This window comes from Manacus vitellinus, unplaced genomic scaffold, assembly GCF_001715985.3.
Source record: "Manacus vitellinus isolate BGI_N305 unplaced genomic scaffold, ASM171598v3 scaffold_50_pilon, whole genome shotgun sequence".
Lineage (NCBI taxonomy): Eukaryota > Metazoa > Chordata > Aves > Passeriformes > Pipridae > Manacus > Manacus vitellinus.
In genome coordinates this window covers 1,343,859-1,366,297 of record NW_021940612.1, presented here as the reverse complement: position 1 = coordinate 1,366,297, position 22,439 = coordinate 1,343,859, and the positions used below count along the sequence as shown (strand labels likewise).

The following is a 22,439-nucleotide window of genomic DNA, read 5'->3' as shown; positions in this document are numbered from 1 at the left end:
CTCTACTCTTTGTTTAAAATAACTGATTACTGGTTTCAAACGAAGTCAAAATTAATGGCCCCACCTGAATTACATTTACATAAAAGCAACTCTTACTTGAAGACTGACAGTCAAGTACTTTTCATTAAAACACAACTGAAAGTTAGAAATTCATGGATGAAAAGTCAGTTTTATACCCTAGTTTTTGTGTAAAATATCAATACACTCCATAACACAGGCACTGTGCATTTCAGAGTATTTTTTTACTTACCAATGTCAATGTTTTCTCTCCCAAGAGACACCAGAGACAGGAAAAGAATTTCCCTGTAAAAACTCCTAGGGGAATATTTTGAAGGCCAAGTTAATGAAAGCATCAACTGTCCTAAGTCTACAAAGTCATTACTGAAGATGCTGATCTTCCATTATGTAGTTTCTGCAACTGTTCTGTTTAAAAAGTGAACCATCTACATGACTCCCAGCTTTAGGTTTTCTAACGCCTGAATACTTTGACTTATTGCAGAAAGCTACATTGTTGCCAATCCTAGCAGTTACATTTCATGAAAAATTCCCCTGCCAAACATGCCATAAAAACTTCAAACAAACAAGAAATCTGAAATTAATCACCACTTATTTATTATTTAACAACTTGTTCCTGCCTGAGGGTGAAGCGCTAGGTGTGGGTTTATTTCAGATCATCCATATTTTGATTTTTTTTGTTTCAGGATGTCAGGATCTATCTCACAATTAGATAAAAATGAATAATCAGATATTAATTTTTCCCCCTGTGGAAGTCGTAAAGTTGTTTCTCTAGGTAGATTAGTTTCTGCTTCTTTTTAGTAACTACAAAACACAGAAGCAGAGATGACTTAGCATGACAGACTTCAAACACGGTAATTTACTTAGAGGTTCTTCTGTACAAAGCCCTTGAATTCCAGTGCAGGTGACAAAATGTACCATACAAGGATTATTTAAGTGTCTCCATTTGTGGATCATGCTGCATCTTCTTTTCATAGCCAATACTGCAGATTGCTAGAATTTCAATAGATATAAATAGGGAGAATATTCTACACACTGCAACAGGATGCTGTACGCTACATTTGTATTTATCAATTTACTACATCTGGATTAACACTAAAATCTGCATAGTTAACATCTGCACTTTTTCTTACTCATTTGTAGAATGTCCATCTTGATTTAAGAATCCTATTCATCCATTTGATCTGGATGTACTATGCATAGGGATACAGAATGCATCTGTTTGTAAACATGGGCATAAACAAAACCACGGTGTTTGGTGGACACAAATGAAACTGCATATTCCCCAGAGGTCCTTATGAAATTATCATTATGAAATATATATAGTTTGATCTTGTTTAGTTTTTAGTGGGGAGAAAATAGTACAAGATTACCCCTTTACCTCTGTCGTTTCACATCTGGCTTAATTTTCTGTAGGAGGAGGTTGATTGGCTTAACAACATCATTGTGTTGAATACTTAGTTTGATGTTCTCTAACAAAGTGTTTGTTGCCTGCTGATCTTCTGCCAGTGTGGACGGTCTCTTTTCAGAAGAATCTAGGAAGTGTGAGCATACAGACTATTAAAGCAGTGACTATTTTTTTTTACTTTAATAAGCAGAAGGTATTTCAAAAAGTGAGATACATATAGAGAACCTCTACTCAATCTATAGACATTTGTTAAAATGGAAAGACTGTGTCTGCTTATAGTCTTCATGCAAAAATTACTTTATACAAAATGACAGGATACATCAATTATCCAAGTGCAAGAACTCCCACATGGCAGAGAAATACAACAGACTGAAGAACATCCAGCATCAGATGTTGCCCGTGATGGTTTGTTAGCTCACAAGCTTGCATAGCTATAACCAGATAATGCAGTGAAGTGTTCAATTCAGGTGAAGCTTATTAAGCACCACATCTAGAGCAACTTCTCACACACCCTGTTTAAGCGAATGACATACAATGAACAGATTAAACTTTTTCACACAGATCAGTAAGGTATTTTCACATCTAATGTGATATCTAGACTATGTCAACTACCTAAGGGATTGCAGATGTTCCACATACTAAAAAAGCTTTCAAACTGATGGGCTGTATACGTTTCAGACACTATGAAACAACTGTTTCTTTCCATAGCCTCTGCTCCTTCTGATTTCTGTAACATTTGTTTAACTTACTGAGATTTCTCCAAGATATATAGAGGGGCTCCCCTGCCTCTTGGTGGAGGTTGATATTGTCCCACAGTAGATGGATGTATACTAGCCTGCTCTCTTGAGCAAGAGATGTCAAAGGAAGCTAAAAAACATGAGGAAATGGAAACCAAGTTTTGAAAATATCAGTACAGTGTTACATTATTGAAAAAAACATTCTCTTTTACTCATTTTGAAAATGAAGATTTATTTATTTATCTTGAATCTAACAAAAAGGAGATAATATCTTCTACAGTAAACTGCACTCAACCAGAGCAGTCACAAATACTGCAACATTTAGTTGGCATTTCCAGTTTATCTTAATGTATGAAGAACATTTAGTCTTCTACAGACATCTGAAGAAAATATTTCTGATTATGTATCTGGAAATATTTTTTGTGCACCAAACACTTTACTTGATTTGTACTACTTACCATACTATACTGTAATATTTTCTGACCTGATGAAGATTTGGTATGCATATCTATGTGCTGGCCTTTCCAAAAAGCAGAAAGAATCTTTATTTGTATAAAAATATGAACTATTTATTTCCATTAAAAATATATGGCAGTCAATACAATAGTTCTGTAATTATTTTATAACATTAAGTCCCTCTGGGGGAGGGAGAATTACCAGAGAAGAAAAATTTACCACTTAGTGTGTCTATTTAAATAGTAATTATGAGACATTATGTCCCATCTTGTGCTTTTCCCTGCTAATGCACTGTGGTTTTCCAATACGCTTTAGACTTCATTAGTATTGTCTTCAACTATATTTCTTGAAAAATTGTTCTTGGTTCTAGGTGAGTGTTATTTTGAAAACTGAGGGAAAGAATTTTAAAACTGAAGTGTATATAAGCAGATAGGAAAATACTACCTTTTTTGCATACATTATATACAAATACATATCGAATGTGGAACCTACACAAATTATATAGGTTACAGAAAAACATCTACTCCTTAAAATGAGAAAATCAAAACACTAAAAAGATATATCTGTTCTACAGCTTTTGTTCTAGTCATATAGTAATGAAACTCAGTGGAGTTTGAATAGCAAAACCTATTATTGGAAGAGAACAAAAAATACTGACCAATAACTTAAAAGGTTATAAACTCAAGTATGTAACCCACTGTATTGTGTATTGCCATATATTGTTATTTGTTAGTTCTTCACAGATATATCTTGCTTCTTTCTGCATATTAGCCTTCTCTTTAATGAATCTTACTCTCCGGCTTTTTGAAAGAGATCAGCTTGACTAGAATTTGAAGGCAGTTTTCACTCATCTTCCTTCAAGATTCCTTGTGGAAAATAAACCTATCTACTTGTTATAGAAAACAAGAATCTAGATTCAAGCTATTCAAAAATTACTTACCCACTTGTTTTGAACCAAACTCTCCAACTTAACTTATAGTATTTGCCATTCTAATATGAGGAAGCCACTTACCTGCACTCCATCATTACAGTGCTCAGATGTTAGAATCAGTCCAGGTAAGTTGCTAGGTAGATCCAACCGTTGGAAATACCAAACTAGATTCCAGAAAATGATGGGGTGTTGATTGATGAATTTGGATGTATGAATTACTTGCTCTCCCTCATTCTCCAACAGTGATTCAAGCTCCTTATGCAATACCAATGGGCTCAAGTAGGGTACAGATACAGGGAGAGGGTTAGGTCTTTTTGCTAAAGGATCCTAAAAACAAAACACCACACATAAATTTTGTTTTATTTTTTACAAAATCAAAGATTTTTTTCCCAGAAATACTTTTCAAGATTACTTGCTCTGGTAACCTCCATTGCAGTTTCCTTTCAGATTTGGAAGACGTCTCTGGAACTAATGAACACACAATAACTTTAGTAGCAGCAGTTTTCACTGTTGTGATATTTTTAACTGTGAAGAACAATCATCTAGGTTCTCTCTCTTATGTAAACAAGAAAAAAAATGCTAATTTGTTAGAACTTGTTCCTGATTGTGCAATTTCAAGCTATCTAAACTGGTAGCCAGTACTAACCCTGTGGCTGGAAATTACAGAAAAATGTCAGCAATTATATCAGCTGCAGAACTGAATCATGAATTCACATTTTAAGACAGCTTCTGGACAATAAAAAGCACCAAGAGAGGGGAAACACTTTGTTTCACAAGTAAGAATAATGTAAGAGCCTCGGTACTGCCTCTTACCTTCTCCCAACCATTCAACAGGTAAGCCTAACAGAATATACAGTAGCAGTGGAAGTAAATGCACAGAAGTGGAATGAACTGTCACTCTTGCAACATTGGGTTGTTCATACTACTGAGTTTAGTCTGCTGTAGAAGCTGCTTTGTTATTAAAACAAACGTCCAGTTTTAGAAAGACAAAGACTAGGCTTCGTTCCACTAGAGAGAACATTTCAAATCACACAGAACCATTTGTACAAAGTATCAAAAAAGCAATTTTAGCTTAAGTGAACCAAGATTTTTTTCAGAAGTAAGAACATGAAAATATGCTTGGCCATTCCCATTTCCCAAATGGACAAGAATGCTAGTAGTAGAATATTAGTAAGTTAATTGTATTCAATGGTTTTCTGTTAACTGAATATGCAGCTTCTAAACTTACCGCAGTTTCTTGCAAACTGTTTGGAAGACTAACTGTTGAAATGCCATGAGATGGTCTCTGGGAAAGATCAATGTTTTGCAGTGGACCTCCAACACTGTGGCTCCTAGTCAAGGACACTCCCCTTTTTGGTGGATTACTGGCATATGTCTTCATGGTTCTGGGACCTGTAGTCTGTTCTTCTGTCACATCACTGTGTGAATTTTAGACGAAAATATGCTAATATGAAACTATTTGACATTTCTATGGCAACAGGAAGGAAGCAAAGAAAGGCTGCCAAGTAAAGATCCCAAACCAATTTTCTCTACTGATACGGAATCACAAAGAACACAAAACAAAATGCCTCTCAAACGGTATAAATATCCCTCTAGAAAAGCAGCCAGGTATAACCTAAGACACAAATCTGAAAGCACTGCAATTCTGTACAGGTGCCATTCCTTGGTACAGCCTTACCCTGCTTAGAAAAACAGCAATATATAGTTTTGCCGACCTACAAAGATTGTCTTGTTTTGGCTATGCTCACTTTTACATCGTCTTCCCTTTATGTTTACTTTCTCCATCATAAACAGAATAAAAATATAACAGAAAAGAATTCATAAATTGCATTCCAAAATAATTGCGAAAAAAATGGTGTCAAACTCATCCAGCAAGATAATTTAAGCAAACTCGGGCTTGTCAGATTTAACCCATGCAATCAAGCTGTTTGCAGATCTGGGAATCTTCATTTTGTGCTCCTTATAACTGAAAAAATGGATAAAAATACTTCAACTAAAATAAAGAAAAAACAATCGAAACAGAAAGTGTCTGCTTTCAAATAATCTCCAAAGAGAGGGAAGACATTAATTTACTGGTGACCTTCATTTTAAGTTTTACTTTAGTTAAAAATATATGTCATCAAAATAAGACATTAACATAAGCAATACCATCTTTCACTTTTAGTGTATTAATACTACATTCATTTAAGTCTTAATTATCTGAGACAGGCATCACCTCATTAGCTCCCAGGGACTAATACTCCAGAATTCCAAACTGAGTAATGACTTCGAAAAAAAACTATTACAGCAAAACATAACCAATCCCAGAAGAAAGGTCACAATTCATAGCAGCATTATTTCAGTTCTTCCCTCTTTCATCATGACACCTTTGCCCTAATGCTTTCCCCCTCCCCCTCAAACTGTTTCAAAAGTGGTATTGTTTTTTGGAGTTTCAGTTTTACATAGCTTTTATTTGTCATAGAACACACTCAGCAAAATTGTTCAGTGCTCTGAGAGCTTTCTCTCAAATAAAACTGTTCCAGACAATTGACTTATTTTTACTCATAATGCAGTGTCCCTCTTTTTAAAACATACATACAAGGAAAGGAGAAATAATGCTTGATTTTGGTGTGACTTTAAAAGGTAATTGTGTTTTAACAATTAGAGGTTTTACCTATTAATCAATAGCAGATGGACATGAAGTTTTATTTCTATCTTTAAGACCTACTCATTTAGTGGAGTAAGTGTACTTCAAACTGATAAAAGCATGCTTAAAACATGCAAAAAGAAAGGGAGGAAGCAGATGATCATCAAATTAAAATTGTACTTTATCGCATTTGGTATATAAGCTGACCTTCACTTTAGAAGTATGGAAGTACTGATACATTTCTGACAGAACCCAAAATCCTGTTTTACCTACCTCTGCTCAGCTGCAGAGCTAGTTTCTTCAGCTATGGTGTGGCTGGACTGCAGGTCATCTGAAAAACTGATCAAGTCAGCGACAGCTGGACTGGACAAGAGTTTCTGCTCCAGGGGATCCGTGGTTAACGGAAGGGTACCACTCTGTAAACTATCTCCTGAGGTACTTTGCTTCAGGAAAAAGCTAAGTTACAACATGAATGGGAGTAGAGAAAAATATCGAGATTAAGATATAAGCACAAAGTCATAAAGTTCCTATCTTCCACATTTACTTTTCAAAAGTAGCAAAAACAAGGACATAAAACATGGACAAGCTTGACAACAGGACACAAATTTCATCCTACTCTCACGCATAAAACTTATATAGGCAGAGTAAATGAACACAGAGAGATCTGATCTGCAAAAGAAGAAATCCTACACTGGACATAAATCATTACTAATGATCTTAGTTTGACAGGGTTCCCAGGAACAAAAATAGTGTATCAAGAGCTGACCCATCACTGAAAATGGTTGCTATTGTAATGTGACATTACAGACTGTGGGGAGAAGTGGCAGCTCCACGAAATCCATGGGGCTTGAAGAGTTTAAAATATTACAGAGAGTTAGGCCTTTCCCCCATGAGAACAGTGAGGCTAATTGGATGTTTCCATGGACATAGCCTTGAGTTTTAAGGAGTACAGGGGTGAAGCTGTATGGCTGTGTTTGGCTGCAGGTGTTACATTCCTGGGTGTTTTTGCAAGAATATGTTTATATTCTGTGTGTGTGGGAAAGTAGAAGCGAGCGAACTGAATAAAAGCTGCTGCTTCTCTGGAGCAGGGGACATCCCTTTGTCTCATCACCGTGTTGTGTGTGTGTGTGTTGTTTTCTCCATGGACCAAGACCTATCAACATATACCCCACAACAACAGAATACGTGATCATACACCATTACAGGCACAAGATAACAAGAATGTGACTTTATCTGCTAAGTTTTAACTACACATTCTACAGCTGCTACAGATATTCAACTTCTGCAGTAGAGAACACTAATGGAAGCTCTTTTTCACAGCCATACCCACTACAGTGAGAACCAGAAATTTAAATCAAGTTCCAGTTTTCACAATGCAACTAAAGGAGGTAAAAATAGTAAGCAGAGAAGCTTAAACTGCAGAAACAATAAACTAGGGTATGTGTAACTAAAAGCTGTTAGTAAATTTAATCTGGGAAAAATTCTTTGCCTACAGATTTAAAAACTTCTTCATACGCTTTTAGAAAGTTCGAGATCCATAGGCTTTGTTTTAAAATCTAAACAAAATGAAAACAGGCCTATGCCTTCTGTACAGTTATGCTTAAAAAAAGTATGGAAAGTATGAAAAGAAAAATTGGTAAAAAGGCAACCAATTCTTTGGGTTTTGGCTGTCACACAATGAATCTCGATAATTTACGCAACTTATAATTTCCCTCAGCACAATCATGGTTGTCAAATAGTCTAGACTGGGAGAGGTATCAAAGATCCTCTTGTGAAAAAATATAACCATGTACAGGTGCAAAGGCAGAAACAGTGCCTATAAAACACACTAACCTTGCAGAGCCACGTAGGTCTTTAAATTCAATATTAAGCAAAGGTAGAAAGGTACTTTTACAGAAAGGACAGGTAGTGTTCAAGTTTGAATCATCTGCTGTCCATCCAGCCATAATTTCTTCATCATAAACCAAAGCTCCACAAGCTCTACATTGAGAGCAGCTTGACATCAAGACCTAGAACAGCAAAGAATGAATATTATCAATCTTGTTTCAGGGTTCTTCTATAATGGTTTTTTTATAGGCTTATTATCCACCAGAGTTTAACAGGTATTAGAATGCCAATGGGGAGAATTGCATTCACCAATACTTTCTCATCATCCTCAGAGTTGTCTCATTCACATAACTTTTACCTTCGAAATAAAAATATTAGTAATTTATTTTTGACCTGGAAAAAACATTACCCTGAAAGGTTACTATTTTGGCATTTCCAATTGCTTGTTTTTTTGAAGCCTTCAGCATATATGAATTGTTTTGAATTGTATAAGGAAATGCATGCCTGCTTATCCAAAAAACAAAAGAAACCAAAAACAAACTAAAGCAACCAAATACAAAAGAAACTTTTATAATTGTGTGGTATGTTGACTCTGGCTGGATATCAGGTGCTCACCACAGCCACTCTATCAAAATATGACAGAAGGTTTGTGAGTCACGATAGGGACAAGGAGATCACTCACCAATTACTGTCACAGGCAAAACAGACTCAACTAGGAGAAATTAATTTAATTTACTGCCAGTTAAAAGCCTGAGTAGAGTAATGAGAAATAAACCCCAAATTTTAAAACCCCTTCCCCCCCCCCTCCCTTCTTCCTGGGTTTGACTTTCACTTCTGACTTCTCTACCTCCTTCCCTGAAATGGTGCATGGAAAGAGAGAATGGAAAATTGTGGTCAGTTCATCATACGTTTTCTCTGATGCTCCTTCCTCCTCACACTCTTCCCCTGTTCCAGTGTGGGGTCCCTCCCACAGGAGACGGTCTCCATGCTTCTCCCCATGGGGTCACGGGTCCTGCTAGGAGCCTGTACTAGCACGGGCTCCCCTCCACAGGCTTAGTCTTCTTTGGGCATCCACCTGTTCCAGCATGGGGGGGATGGCTGCAGGGGGACATCCTGCTTCACCATGGTCTTCACTGCAGGCTGCAGCAGAATATCTTCTTCCGTGCATGGAGTACTTCCTACCCCTCCTTCTTCACTGACCTGGGTGTCTGCAGAGCTGTTTCTGTCATGTATTTTCACTCCTCTCCCACAACAGCATTTTCCCCCCTTCTCAAATATGCTATCCCAGCAGCACTGTCACTGACAAGCCTGGCCTTGGGCAGAGGTGGGTACATCTTGGAGCCAGCTGGCACTGGCTCTGTTGGACTTGGGAGAAGCTTCCGGCAGCTTCTCATAGAAGCCACCCCTGCAGCCTCCTCAGTACCAAAACTTTGCCACGCAAACTCACTACAAATGGAAAACCATAAAGGTGGTCTTTGCCTAATAAAAGTCTCATCACTAAACTAGATAGAGAACTGGAGAATATATGATAAAATTAATCCTGTACTAATTGAAGAATGGGATGTACACCTTGACTTTTCGGCTTCCTCTTACTTGTTTCACTTGCATGGGAAACAAAACCAAAATCCTGCCATGAAACACAGCATCTAATATTTTAGATATCTGCCCAATGACATTTTTGTTTTACTATACTATGCCCCTTACATAATGCAGTACAAAAGTTTGACAAGGATCAAACATAAATGAAAACAACACAGGACCTAGCAAAATAACTCTACAGCTGAAAGAAAAGTGTCCAAGGCAAACACAGTGACCGTTGCCTACGTATCAGAAATCATCTAGAAGCAATAACTGAAACAGAGAGGCAAACATTATCGTGTTGGGTTTGGCCAGGATAGAGTTAATTTTCTTGTTAGCATTCTTTATAGTCCAGTGTTTTAGACTGGTCACCAGCTCCACCACTGTTTTAGTTGTTGCTGCACAGTGCCTTATACACCATCATGGACTTTTCTTTTTCATTATGTACCCAACCCATCAAGGAGGATGGGAGAGGACACAGCCAGGACAGCTGACCCAAAAGATATTGTATAAAATCAAACTCAGAGATAAAACTCTGTATATGTTTGTTTTTACAAGACAGGCGTTCCTTGGGGTGTCCTGGTGCTGACTGATAGCTGCATTGCTGGGTTTTTCTGTTGTGTCTCCATCCTTTTTTTTTTCCCCCCAATTCACTTATTAAACTGTCTTTATCTCAACCTTCAAGCTTTTTCTTGCTTCTGCCCCTTCAATCTTCTTCCCCATCCTGATGAAGGGGGAGTAAGCAAATACCTGTGTGAGGGCTTTGCAGCTGGCTGTGGCGAACTCACAATTATTTACTAACAAAACATAATTTTCATGCAGAAAAAAAATTTAAAAACCCTACAAAAAAGTCTGTTTCATCTCTAATTTCTGTTTCACTACAAGTTTTGACCCTTCCCTCAACAGTCTTTTCTCTCTACATATAAAGGATACATAAAAGCATTCAAGACACTCTTCTTTTTTAAAAATGTCATACCCCAGGCTAAAAGTATTAACCATCTTTGCAGTAAAAACAAGAAAAAGATGTTTTGAAAAAAACAATCACAATCCAACTAAACATATAATTAATGCATACAGTAATAATGAATAATTTTAGCTTTCATCTATGAGTGTATTAATCTTACCTCCATTGCACAGTTCTGGAAAATGCTGGATAAACTAGTATTATGTGAAGAGCTGTGCTCTGATCTCTCAGAATCTAGAACTTTCATACTTCTGGGGAAAGAAACTTCACCTGCACAGAAAGAGTTGTTTTGTATTTGTTTTGTATTCAAGCAGATAGTAATTAACCCATTCCCAAAGAAAATAACTGCTGCTCAACCAAGGCAAGAAAATTGTACCAAAAGATGTCCAAAGGTATGTGTAACTCACTGACATTATGATTACAATATAGATAAATATAATGCTTGTGATTAACATTTAAAGGTTATTTTTCTAACACAATATATCACAGATTAGTAAAAGAAAAACACAAAAAATAAAGACTGGCAAAGAGCAGTAAGACTGCTCAATGTATATACTCTAAAAAGTTGGTGATGACTTCTTGAACAATACATCCATATGTAAATTGTAAAGAGAAGGATAGTACCAGGTGAAATGCACGATACCAAATAAGCAATTACTGTGCTTCAGTTTTCCCTGGCTAACATTGCAGTAAAACAAATGTGCTTCTTTGGTAAGGCTCGGTTTCAGGGTTATGAGTTTCGGTCTGGAGAAGGGGAAAAGGAGGTGTAATATATTCACCAGAAGGAAACAGTGAAATCAGCTTTAGGAGGCAAAATTATCAGCATTACTTTTTACAAGGCCAAACTTTTCTATTGAAAAAAATACTACCAGCATTCCCTTATTATAAAGTAGGTTACTCTGAATTTTCAGCTCAAGTTTATGTTTGTGAACAAATTTGACATAGCTTGTTGGCTGCCACTCTTTATAGTTAGCGCTTTTAACCCTTCTAACTAACTGGAACTAGAAGATACCTTTCAAGATTTTGTGAGACAGGGCCAGCTTATCTCCAGTCTGCAAGACAGTTCTTCCTCTCCTGATGGCAGATAGTTTTACAATATTTGTATCATTTTTGTATTGCAAAGAGACCTAAATCAACCCCAGAGCTGGTTCAGTAACACGTCTTTTTTCTCAAAATAAGAATCAAATCTGAACTGAAAATTATTAGATTTATTTAATCCAATTTTACATCTGGCAGTGGAGAGGGGAGGACAATTTAGCAATAGGCATATAGTCATCAATTATAACTTCAAATCAAGTATGTATCCAACACTTCCTATTCCATGGTAAAGATGAAAAATTTTTGCTTTGGATTTTTTGTGTGCTTAAGGCTATGGAGTTGGTTTTGTTGGTTTGGTTTTGTTTGCTTGTTTCCCCCCTCAAAAGATCTGTCTCTTAGTTATGCACCTACTGCAGTTCTTGAACTGCTCGTCTTTTCTGTATTATTTCAAGAACTTTCAGGGTATTATGACTACATGAATGAGCAGGTCTTTCTTGCTATAACTAGTTAGGAATCTTCCTATCACATACACAGTGGAACCATATTTTTTTTGTTAAATAACCATAACCATAATAACCATATTTTATGGTTAAATTCCTGCATTTTGTATCAGCTTTTTATACATCCAACAAAGAGAGAAACATTAGCTAAATATTTACTACTGCAAGAGAATAGTACAGAACAGAAGTAAAAATTTGCTTATAATTCTCTTAAGGGCTTGAAATAATTTCAGATTAGCATAGCTTTCACTGTTTTAATGATTTCACATACAATAGTTTTCCCTGTTTGTTGTATTATAATCAACTTATGGGGAAAACAAAATCAACTAATCTCACCTGCACTGTAATGCTGTCTTCCTGCATCTCCACTGCTACTGCTACTGCCAAGGCTAGTAGTGCTTTGTCCAAGCTCATTTGTAATTAGCCCTGGGGCTCCAATTCTTGACGACAGATTATCTCCTAAAATATTATCTTCAAAACCTACAGGGAAGTTATAGTCTGGTTGGCTGCTTTCATCCTTTAATGCAAGAAGAAAAATAGTGGGTTTGAGTACTTCCACATCCATTATTTGACTTCTATCTTTATCCTAAAGAATAAATAATTAAGCTAGCAGATTAAGATTAAATCCTGATGTAAAAAAATTGTTAAATGTAAGATAAATCTATGTAACCTCAAAAAGTGCAGATAATGGATGAAGCAGGAAGATACTGAAAAAATGACAGGCTTTAGCAACAAAAATACTTTAGCTGAGGATCACACTGAGTGACAAAACTACAGGGATATAAACTTATTCATTACAGGAGAAAAAGGACAAATTACGCATAACTGTGATTTGTTAGACATTACAAAAAATGAAGGAGTTGTCAGAAAAAAGATTCAAGTTGAAGTCACATTCTGAGAACTGAAAATAGGAACGAAACATACCAGCTGAAATGATGCAGCATTAACACAGTCACCAAGACACAAGACGTAAGAAAGACCAATAATTAGGATATTAAAAAAAAGGTGATTTAAAGAAATAAAATAGGAGAGAATGAAAGGACACTCGAAGAAAAGTAGAATAAGTCACATCAATGGAATTATGAGCCATTCAACAAAATTCTATGTAATAGGTCAGTGTAATAGAAAGGCACAGAAGATTCCTAGATCATAGGAAAACTCAGGAAAGAAAGCAAAGCACTGAGTTTTCACTGTCATAGGCAAAATCTAGGTAAAAACAAAATTAAGAATTTTTAAAATTTATTTAATACTGGAGACCCTATTAGCAACATAAGTTAAATTTGTTTAATGTAGAAATTTAGCCAGACAGCTATCTTCCCCTTCTCCACCTTTTATGAACACTGGGCAAAGAAGACAGAATTTGAAAAAGGCAACAAGAATCTTATCAGCCTGAACAGGAGAGACAAAAGAGCCTTAAACCAAACACCAGATTGAGGGGTTAACTGGATCAAGCAGAGGTCCTTCTAAGTAGAGAAAACTGTTTGAAGGCACAACACCACCACATGTAGAAAAGAGGAAGTTACAATATTCATCCATCTATCTCCTCCTTCATTCTCGTAATTATGCTCTGAAATGTTTTACTCCAAAAATGACTCTGTTAGTCACACAAGAACCATAACATTTAGCGTCCAAATTCCCGACAAGCAAGTTTACTAGATCTTGGGCTGTACCATATGACTTTCAACTTTAATTCTCACCAATATGACTTCTTAGGTTTGTGATTTGTTTTCACAACCTTAGTTTTTGTATAATAAGACAGGCAGTGTGGCATCATTTAAGGTAACACAATTTTGTTCTTACTAGGGTTTCTTGGCTCAGCTTCTTTAAATATAAAGATAAATAAATAAATGGGGGGAATTTTGAGAACAAAAAGTTCAAGCTTTCTGCATCAAGACCACTTAATTTGCTTTTGTCGGAAACGTGGGGTTTTTAATGGCAAGAGAAAATACCATGGATAAAGCATAATTTTATTAGCTAATCTAAGTCAATACTTATTAAAAAACACCTCCTTGAGAAGCAATCGTCTGAAGACAAAAGTTATCCCTCTAACTTTGTCTCCCCAAATTTTTCATATTGAAAAACACTTACCTCATCATCTGAGTAACTATATGCCGAAGTTACAACTCCCCACATCTTACTGGCTACATTGGCAGCCTGCTTCATGCCTGATTTCAAAACATCCATTTTCGGTCCAGACAGTATATTGTCTAACTTCAGATTGGATAAAGTTGTTACGACAGTTCCTAACGAGCCATGTTGAGAAGAACGACCCAGTCCTGTCAAAGATGAAGACCGCTCCTTTTGGACCTGTGGATGGGTTTGTTGCTTTGATCGTCCAGTGAATGTTTTGGATCTGGAGACAGAAGGACTTCTTCGATTTTCATAAGACTTAGGCGATGGCAGGACAGGATCCAAAGGCAGGCTTGACCTCCTTTCTTGGGAGTGACCAAGTGTATCAGAAGCTTCTGCTTCCTTATCTGGCTTATGCAGTTCCATGCTGGGAAACTTACTACCTAATGGGTTCTTCAAATTCATATAGCTCTCTATTTCATCTGCCAAATTACGTGCTGCAACTGGTGATATCAACTTTTCCCCAGGTTCTGGATAACTTGGCTGCGTGCTGTCAGTAGCTAGCAAAGATAAAGGGTCCAAGCCTACTTCAACATCTTCCCTTTCGATAGGCTTAACCACTCCATAAAAGCTATTTCTTTTGGCAGTTGCATCTTCAGATTCTGGTTTTTGGGTGTTGGACTCAGCTGACTGTTCAAGGTTCGTGTCTTCCACTGCAGTCATGTTTTCACCTCTTCCATTCTCAAGATGCTCCTGCCCTTCCCCAGGTTCTTCCACCACTTGTGAAGATTTATGCTCTAGTTCCCAAACAGTCTCAGTCACACAACTCCAAGTCCCACTTACATCAGAAACCTGCTGGTCAATGATATTTTCAAAGCTCTGGGATTTATTCATATGACAGGGTGAAGTCTTGGCTCCTGATAAAGCTGCTGTTAGAATCTTGGCATCCGCTCCCATCATTTTTGCTATTTCTTTAGAATGCAAGTCCAAGCTGCCTTTTTTCAGCAGCATTCCTGCTCTGCTTTCACTGCTGAAACTGCAGCTTCTCTCTGAAAACAGTTTCTGCCTCTTCTGTCTTTTCTCACTTGTTTTATTAGGAAGAACATCACCAAAGACTACATCTTCAACTGAATCCTGAGTTATAAACAGTGGGCTAGAAACAGTTTCTAAAAGAGAAAATGCATTAATAGGGTATTCATAGCCACCAAAAATGTTTATTTTCTGAAATCATGTGAAATCTCCTTTATCTCCTTATCAGTGAGACGACTGTGAGTACCACAGTCTTAAGCTATTCATTAAGAAGTTACACTAGCATTAACAAATTATTTCACCAGCATCCTGAAGATCAAAAGCCATCTACTCTTTGGAGTCAAAGTCATTTAAGCTTCTACCTCCCTTCCCTGTGCCAACGTCCAGCAAAGAGGAGGTACTACATCCATGGACTAAAGGAAGGTAAAATTCCAAGTAAAAATTGCTCTAGTTGTTTGTGGGGTTTTTTTTGTTTCGTTTGGTTTGTTTTTTTCCCCAAGAGCTATAGTCATAGATCTATACATCAAACTTCGTAGCTCATTCAAGTTCTGAAAAAAAACTATCTTGTGTTTTTGCCCAATATAGATGCATTATTTCATTTATGACAGAGCAGTATATCTAGAAAACACTAATTAAATTTAGTATGTGGAAGATATAAACTGATCTCATAAATATTCCTATTTCCTCAGGGGAATTGGGAATATTAATTGCCTAGATAACTTTCTGCTAGCTAGGTAAAAACTTCCATAAGTATGGAAATTCTACCATATTAGGATCTCAACAGAGGACTCATTGCACCATATCCAGTCCTGGAGGATGTTTGAGTCTCACATCAATGCTGCTTCTTGGCTAGCCATCAGTTCTTATAATTGCCAAAAAAGTTCTGGGCAACTTCATACCTGAGACTCAATTCTTTGCTATCAAACTACACTGAAACTGGACTACCTTGTCCTAGTAAAGGACAGACACAAAGGCAGAAAAAAAATTGAGCCCCAAGATTTGGCTTTTATATATCCGTAAATCTTCCTCATCGTAAATCTCCAAATAAGTAAAAAGATTTTGTGCAACACAAACATAATACGCGTTGTTCCCACACTATGCATGGGCAATGTAAGCTACATGAATAAAGAGACTTGTCCAAGATCAGCAAGGTTTAGATGACAAAATCCAAGAGTAGAGACACTTAATTCTCTTTGTCACAGAACATTACTGAAACACTCTCAATGTGGGACAGGGAAAAAATCTCGATTTTGATCTACTCAATAGTGACTTTCAACCTTAGAATCAAGAGGTTCCTCCTAAGTCACTTGCAAAAGTGGAATGCAAATGTTGTGTGAGGCATTTGCACCTTGAATAGAAGTTTTGTTTCTTTCCATAACATGAAACAGATTGCAAAACACTGTAGCACAAGACCAGGATTTAGCAAGCTCTGTTTCACCCAGTGACTTACCCCCACTGCATTTCCTTCCACTGCTATCAAAAATGCCAGATGGAACTTTCACAATACTGTTACCCCAAGCAGGTGGATCAGTTGGACTCAGAACTTCTGTATTCAGCTGTTGCTTTTCGTAAGATTTCTCTGCAGAAACCTCTGTAAGAAAGAGAATGTCAACTTTACTAGATTTAACTAAATAATTTCGTTTGCACTGTTAGGTAAAACAAACTCCAACGTTGTTCCCTTATGTAATAACAGTCCAAAGGATCAGTCCTACTAGGTACTGAGCATTTCCTGGAAGTAATATCCAGGGAGGTGACAGTCACCAGTATTATGCAGAGACTGCTTAACTGTTCACAAGCTTCCAGAATTTGCCAATTTCTCCCCTTGGTATTTTTTCAACTAATCAAAGTAGAGCAAGAACAGCAGTTGGCACATTTTCATGCAGGGTTACTTCTTTAATGAAGCTTTAGAAGCTTAACTCACATAAAGGATCTAGTAACCCAGGTATGAAACACATTCAGTATTGAAAACAATACAATACAGGAAAACTAAGGGCAAAATTTGGACAGAAGACAGAAGATGACCATAGAGTCACCTGCAGCTGGGAAGAGTTCGTAAGAAAAAGTAGTGTCTTTTATTAGGACAACTGGTACAGATAAAAAAATTGTCAAAATTTCAAACATATAAATGAGAGCAATGTAAACTGTAAAATACTGTGTACCCCAGCACTTGTACAATTTTTCCATCTATATTAAATTAGTCTAATAAAAAGCTATTTCTAACTGTATTTATTCCACTGCCATTATTTAGGGTACAGAAGTAATACAAGAGATTTTATACAGTTATATTTTGAGCTGGGTAACACTACTAATACATCAAGTATTTGTGCTGGTCTAATGCATGAAACCCATTTATTACCAAAAGCCTTCATCAACTTAAACATGCATACTTAACCTTCTATTAAGTCTCCAGCTCTAGAAGAAATATCTTTGTTTAGTTGTGTTTCAACTGCAGGAAGATTATCTCCATCATCTCTTAAAAGTTCATCCTTGGATCCGTAACCCTGGTCTGACTGACCACCTGTTTGAAGAAATACAAATACGTACCTCAAATTTGTTTCTCCTTCCTAAATTTGTTTTTCAATAAGAAAACAAAAGAATTGAAATTAATTTGTTCCACATGTTGCTTCTCCAGAAAAGTTCATAGTAACATCTCCAAAATGCCTAATTTGTGGACAGATCTACTTGGTGATGATGACAGTGGAGATAATTACTCTATACCAATCCAAATTTACTTTTCCAATTAAATTAAAGACCAGTTTTTCCCCCAGAAACATTATGGGGACTAAATACTTTTAATGCACTGTATCCCCTTTCATTCCTTTCCTATCTCATTAGCATGAAATATTTAACTGCTGGACAAGCTAAATTCTCAAATGTACCTACAAAAGAATTTAGATGAGCCCAACAGTAATTAAGCAAGCTTCTAACAATGAATACAGTCCTGAAAAAACTGTACTATAAACTGTGCTATATCTTTGTACTGTAGGGCAAAGTATAAATTGTAATAGGAAAAAAGTAAAAATGTAAACATTTTTTACAAGTCTGTTCTACCACAACACCAGTAATTTGACACCTCTAACTCACTCACTCAAAAAAAAAAAAAGGAAGTTTATAGTAGTCCAAAAAGTCAGTCATAGGAAACAATCTAGAAAGACTCTCTTTTCTCTGCTATTTTTATCTGAAGTGCTGCTGCATGTGCAAAAAGACAAATATACTATATGGGACATATCCCTCAGCAACATGTTAAATAGGACTGGTTTTATGCTTTAGAGTACCTATTAGAACACATTACTGTACCAAAAAAGATCAAAGTGTAAGTCACTGAGTGTGAAAGGTACTAGGAAGCTCCATAAAACTTGACTGACAGATGTAATTTATTTACCATATGTATTACTGTTGGTTTATTTTACCAACAAATAACAAATAGGTAAAAAAGAATTATAAGTTTGAGCAGACATCAATTAATACAGTTGCTACTATATAAAAAACCTTTTATATAGAAAATTAAGTTCTGAATTTCTTTGGTTCTTATTTTCTATCTAATTTCAATAATGTTAGTATCCCTGCTTTGCACAGAAGTGAAAATACCCTACCAATAAATGGGTGAATTACCTGCAGAAGTAACATTCAAGGGTAGAAATAATGCACACGTGCATCCAAGGCTTCACACCATATGTCTGCACCCCACACCGTGATAGCCAAGGACAAATGCGGCACCCAAGAGACAGCAAAGAGCAAAAAGCAGAGCAACAAAGAGCAGAGAGAAGGGAAGTTCAGTAATCTAGGCAGACATATCAGATGAAGCACAGGAATCAGACTCACAGTCCTTTTTACAAAGGGCTCAAGATATTAAAAACATGAAGAGTGTGCAAGAACCATCTGTACATTAAGTTTTGAAGTACACACAGAAAGGAAGTTTAGTTGAGACTGTGCACAGGTAGGATGTGATCAGTACTAAAGCAAATATGAAGAACCATGCATTTTGTCTTGCCATCTCAAATAATTAACTTTCTGTGCACTCTTTTTAATTCGGTTTATCTGGAAGAGGGCACACCATGTTTAAGGCGGAGTTTTCTGCAGCTTATCCCATCTTTCCATTCTAATAGTTTCTCATAAAAACTGCATTACAAGGTTCAGATAATTTCTGTATTTATTTCAAAGTTTAGCAACTACCATTAAGAAAGCTGAATATGGCCTTTAAAAGCATATTTTACTATAATCAAACATAACACACTAATTCCATGAATGCTAATTAGGCCTTTCTGGAATATCATCAAGGAAAAACATTTTCAAGCGTTATCTTCTGATCACCTCAACAACTATCATTCCTGTCCTTTAACACAGAGCAAGATTTTACTGACCCAGACTATCACTTCTATGAATAAATGACAACAGGCAAAAATTAAACAGCTTCATACCTTTTCTGAAGATTAACACAAAAAGCAAGGTACATGAGAGCACAGCAAGACATTTATTTTAACTTAACAGTATTTCTGCTATGGTTCATTCTAATAAGAAACATGATCTGCAAAAAACGAGTAATATTCAACAACAATGTATTTCTTTTCTACACAAGTTAACTCCATGCTTCAGTCTCTAGAGCTTCAAGAGGGGAAGGTTTTAGTTATGGAGGGGAAATCAACAGGAGACTAAAAAAATTTAGGCTTTTGGGGAACTGTTAGTAGTGAAACCCAGCAGAATCTAGTACCTGTGCTAGAGTGATTATCAATGGAATCAAGCCTGACTAAGTCACTGACGAAGAGGGTGTGCTCCCCACTGTTAGCATCATTAGAACTATCCACGCTACCATGGCTCACCATGTCCCCATCACTTCCACCTGTGGGACTCCGCAGAGCTAAAGAGATGAATGAGAGCTGGTTAGTAAGAGAGGATTTAACTTCTCAGGTTTTTAAACAAATCTAACCTTTTCAGACAACAGTAAATACTTCTGCTTGCACATATAAGAATATGAAACTCTAGCAACAGAATTCAGACAATTAACTCTTCACTGTGCAAAGGACATTCTAATACTGTTTAAAGCATCAAGCTGGCAATTATCAATTTCTATATATTTAAGGAAAGATTTTCCACTTTAAAAAGCCACAATGTTAGCTGCAATCCCTCAGAAAGCACATCATGCTCTTGTTCAGCAGAAATAAATCCATTTCAATTAACTTATTACCTGATATCACAGGCACTTGTGGGCTCCGCGTTGATTTCTTTAAGCACTGCCTAAATTGTACTGTGCCATGAAGTACGTTTCGTACCTTTGTCCACAGGAATATGCCACTGCGGTTACTGCTAGGCCAAGAAGACTCTAAAACCGCCTACAAAAAGTCACATTGTAATAACAAAAACAGTAAGAAAGTTACACTGAAGAAACATGCTACAGTGAGCAGGTTCTTTTCCCTAATCAAAAAACACATTTCCTGTAAACCATGTAAAGTAGGACAAACACTTAAATTTTTATGAGCCCATCCACAGCTCAGTATACAACAGATGAGTAAAAATAAACAATGGATCGAGATTTCTTTAAGTAAACAAAGTGGGCTCTGTTCTTATTTATGCACCACATAGCTTATAATGAAGTTTCATCAGCATATTACAGGAACTTGGAAGCAAGGAAAAAAGGGGCAGGCTACTTCCACTAGCCCAATTCCAGCTGTCATCCATCCTGGATCTTGCTATCTTAAAGAATATACCTTGGAACAGATGTATTTGACATTGAAGCACCAGACGGTTCCAAAACTTGCAAATGGAAACACTTTAAATGTATATATCAATAGAATTTCTGGTTAGTCAAACAGCACAGGAATATAAATTTATCAGTGTAAAATCATGCCATGTAGATCTAGTCAACAGTAAGTACGTCCAAAAGAATTGCTTGACCAACAGAAATAGCAAATCCAAGTGAAGACCTCTAAGAAACAATGTTCAAAACGTGTTACAGGACATTGGGAGTGACAATAGCAAGAGAGATACTGGTCCCTTACCTTATTGTAATAACCATAGGTGATGGCATTTGGTTGTATTCCAGCATTTTTCATTTCAAAAAGGACTCTCACGGCCTGAACAGGTTGACCCCACAGTCCACAGAGCTGCATTACTACTCTGTAGCAGACCTGACAAGATACAGAAGTTCAGAAATGAACTGATGACAGGAACTGTGAAACTGCTTATACTCTTCCCTGATTTCCAACTTTTACACATCTGAAAGGGAAAGCCACATGAGAGCAACTACTTCGTCCATACACTCCACAGCCTGAAGACGGAGCAAAAATTAAAGAGGAAACCACAGGAGCTGAAATAACATCGGCAGTCACATTGTTGGGCATGCTGATTTTTTTTTTCCATTTGGCTCTTTTGTTTGGGAAACAAAAGGAAGTAGGGAAACACCCATGAGAAGATCAGGATAACTTGCTGCTGTGTGCCTGTGGGTTCTACTGAAAGAATAGTATGCTGCACACAAACCCATTATCCCATCAGTGCGATATGGCTGCAAAGCATTAAATCAAAGTGCCTTTAAAAACAGGGATACTCAAGAATTTTCTTCTGGAAGTCATTTGAGAGATGATAAGCAACACTAAGCTGGAGTATTTAACCCAGCTGACACTATGCTGGGGATGAAAAAGGAAATTAACTTCCAGTTGCCCTAGTTAAGCAGACTTATTTGAGATGATTTTAAAGTGGCTTTAAGAAAGGTCAAACCTTAACCTGGTGATGGCAGTGAAACAGACTGTATTTGCACCTTCTGCCCTACTCCATGTTCATGGTAGCTTTTTTTTATTTGCACTTGCCTCATCTAGTGGTTCCACATCGGTTTTCCTCATTTTAATCAGAACATCATATGCCTGCTGCAGCGCTTTGACCTTGGGATGTGCAACTCTGACATAGGCTGGCAGACAAATAAACCATAGGCTGTAACTGTGACTGAAGAGACACTTAGCCCACTGTTGGGGGCTTACGTAATACTTCTTGGCTAATTTATGGGCTGTTTTTATCTCCTGTGAGAGAGAAACAAAACAAAAAAGCAGACAAAAGATACGACATTCTGAATCTAGAAGTCATTACTAACTCAGATACAGGCTTCTTAAGAGTTAGCATTTAATAATAATTCACACATTCAATGGAAGATCCCTTCTTACTACTCTCTTATTAAGACTCTCTGCAAGCAAAAACTAGCATCAAGATTAATCTTTTTTTCCCCATTAAAGCATTAATTTAAATTTAATTTTATATTACTGTCTAAAGATTAAAAAT

At 36.7% G+C, this 22,439-nt stretch overlaps 1 protein-coding gene across 1 annotated transcript in view; it reads right to left on the bottom strand.

Annotated features, from left to right (window-relative positions):
* The window catches only part of DENND4C (DENN domain containing 4C), a 56,898-nt gene that overhangs the window by 5,354 nt on the left and 29,105 nt on the right, over nt 1-22,439 (bottom strand). Inside the window, exons 17-32 of the mRNA XM_018080928.2 lie at nt 21,977-22,183; nt 21,173-21,301; nt 20,362-20,506; nt 19,888-20,034; nt 17,572-17,697; nt 16,630-16,770; nt 14,169-15,316; nt 12,417-12,597; nt 10,703-10,812; nt 8,007-8,182; nt 6,447-6,629; nt 4,776-4,965; nt 3,629-3,874; nt 2,173-2,290; nt 1,397-1,550; nt 251-315 (exon numbers count right to left, since the gene is read on the bottom strand). Of these exons, the coding sequence (XP_017936417.1) occupies nt 251-315; nt 1,397-1,550; nt 2,173-2,290; nt 3,629-3,874; nt 4,776-4,965; nt 6,447-6,629; nt 8,007-8,182; nt 10,703-10,812; nt 12,417-12,597; nt 14,169-15,316; nt 16,630-16,770; nt 17,572-17,697; nt 19,888-20,034; nt 20,362-20,506; nt 21,173-21,301; nt 21,977-22,183 (3,466 nt within the window). The remainder of the gene's footprint in view (nt 1-250; nt 316-1,396; nt 1,551-2,172; nt 2,291-3,628; nt 3,875-4,775; nt 4,966-6,446; nt 6,630-8,006; nt 8,183-10,702; nt 10,813-12,416; nt 12,598-14,168; nt 15,317-16,629; nt 16,771-17,571; nt 17,698-19,887; nt 20,035-20,361; nt 20,507-21,172; nt 21,302-21,976; nt 22,184-22,439) is intronic.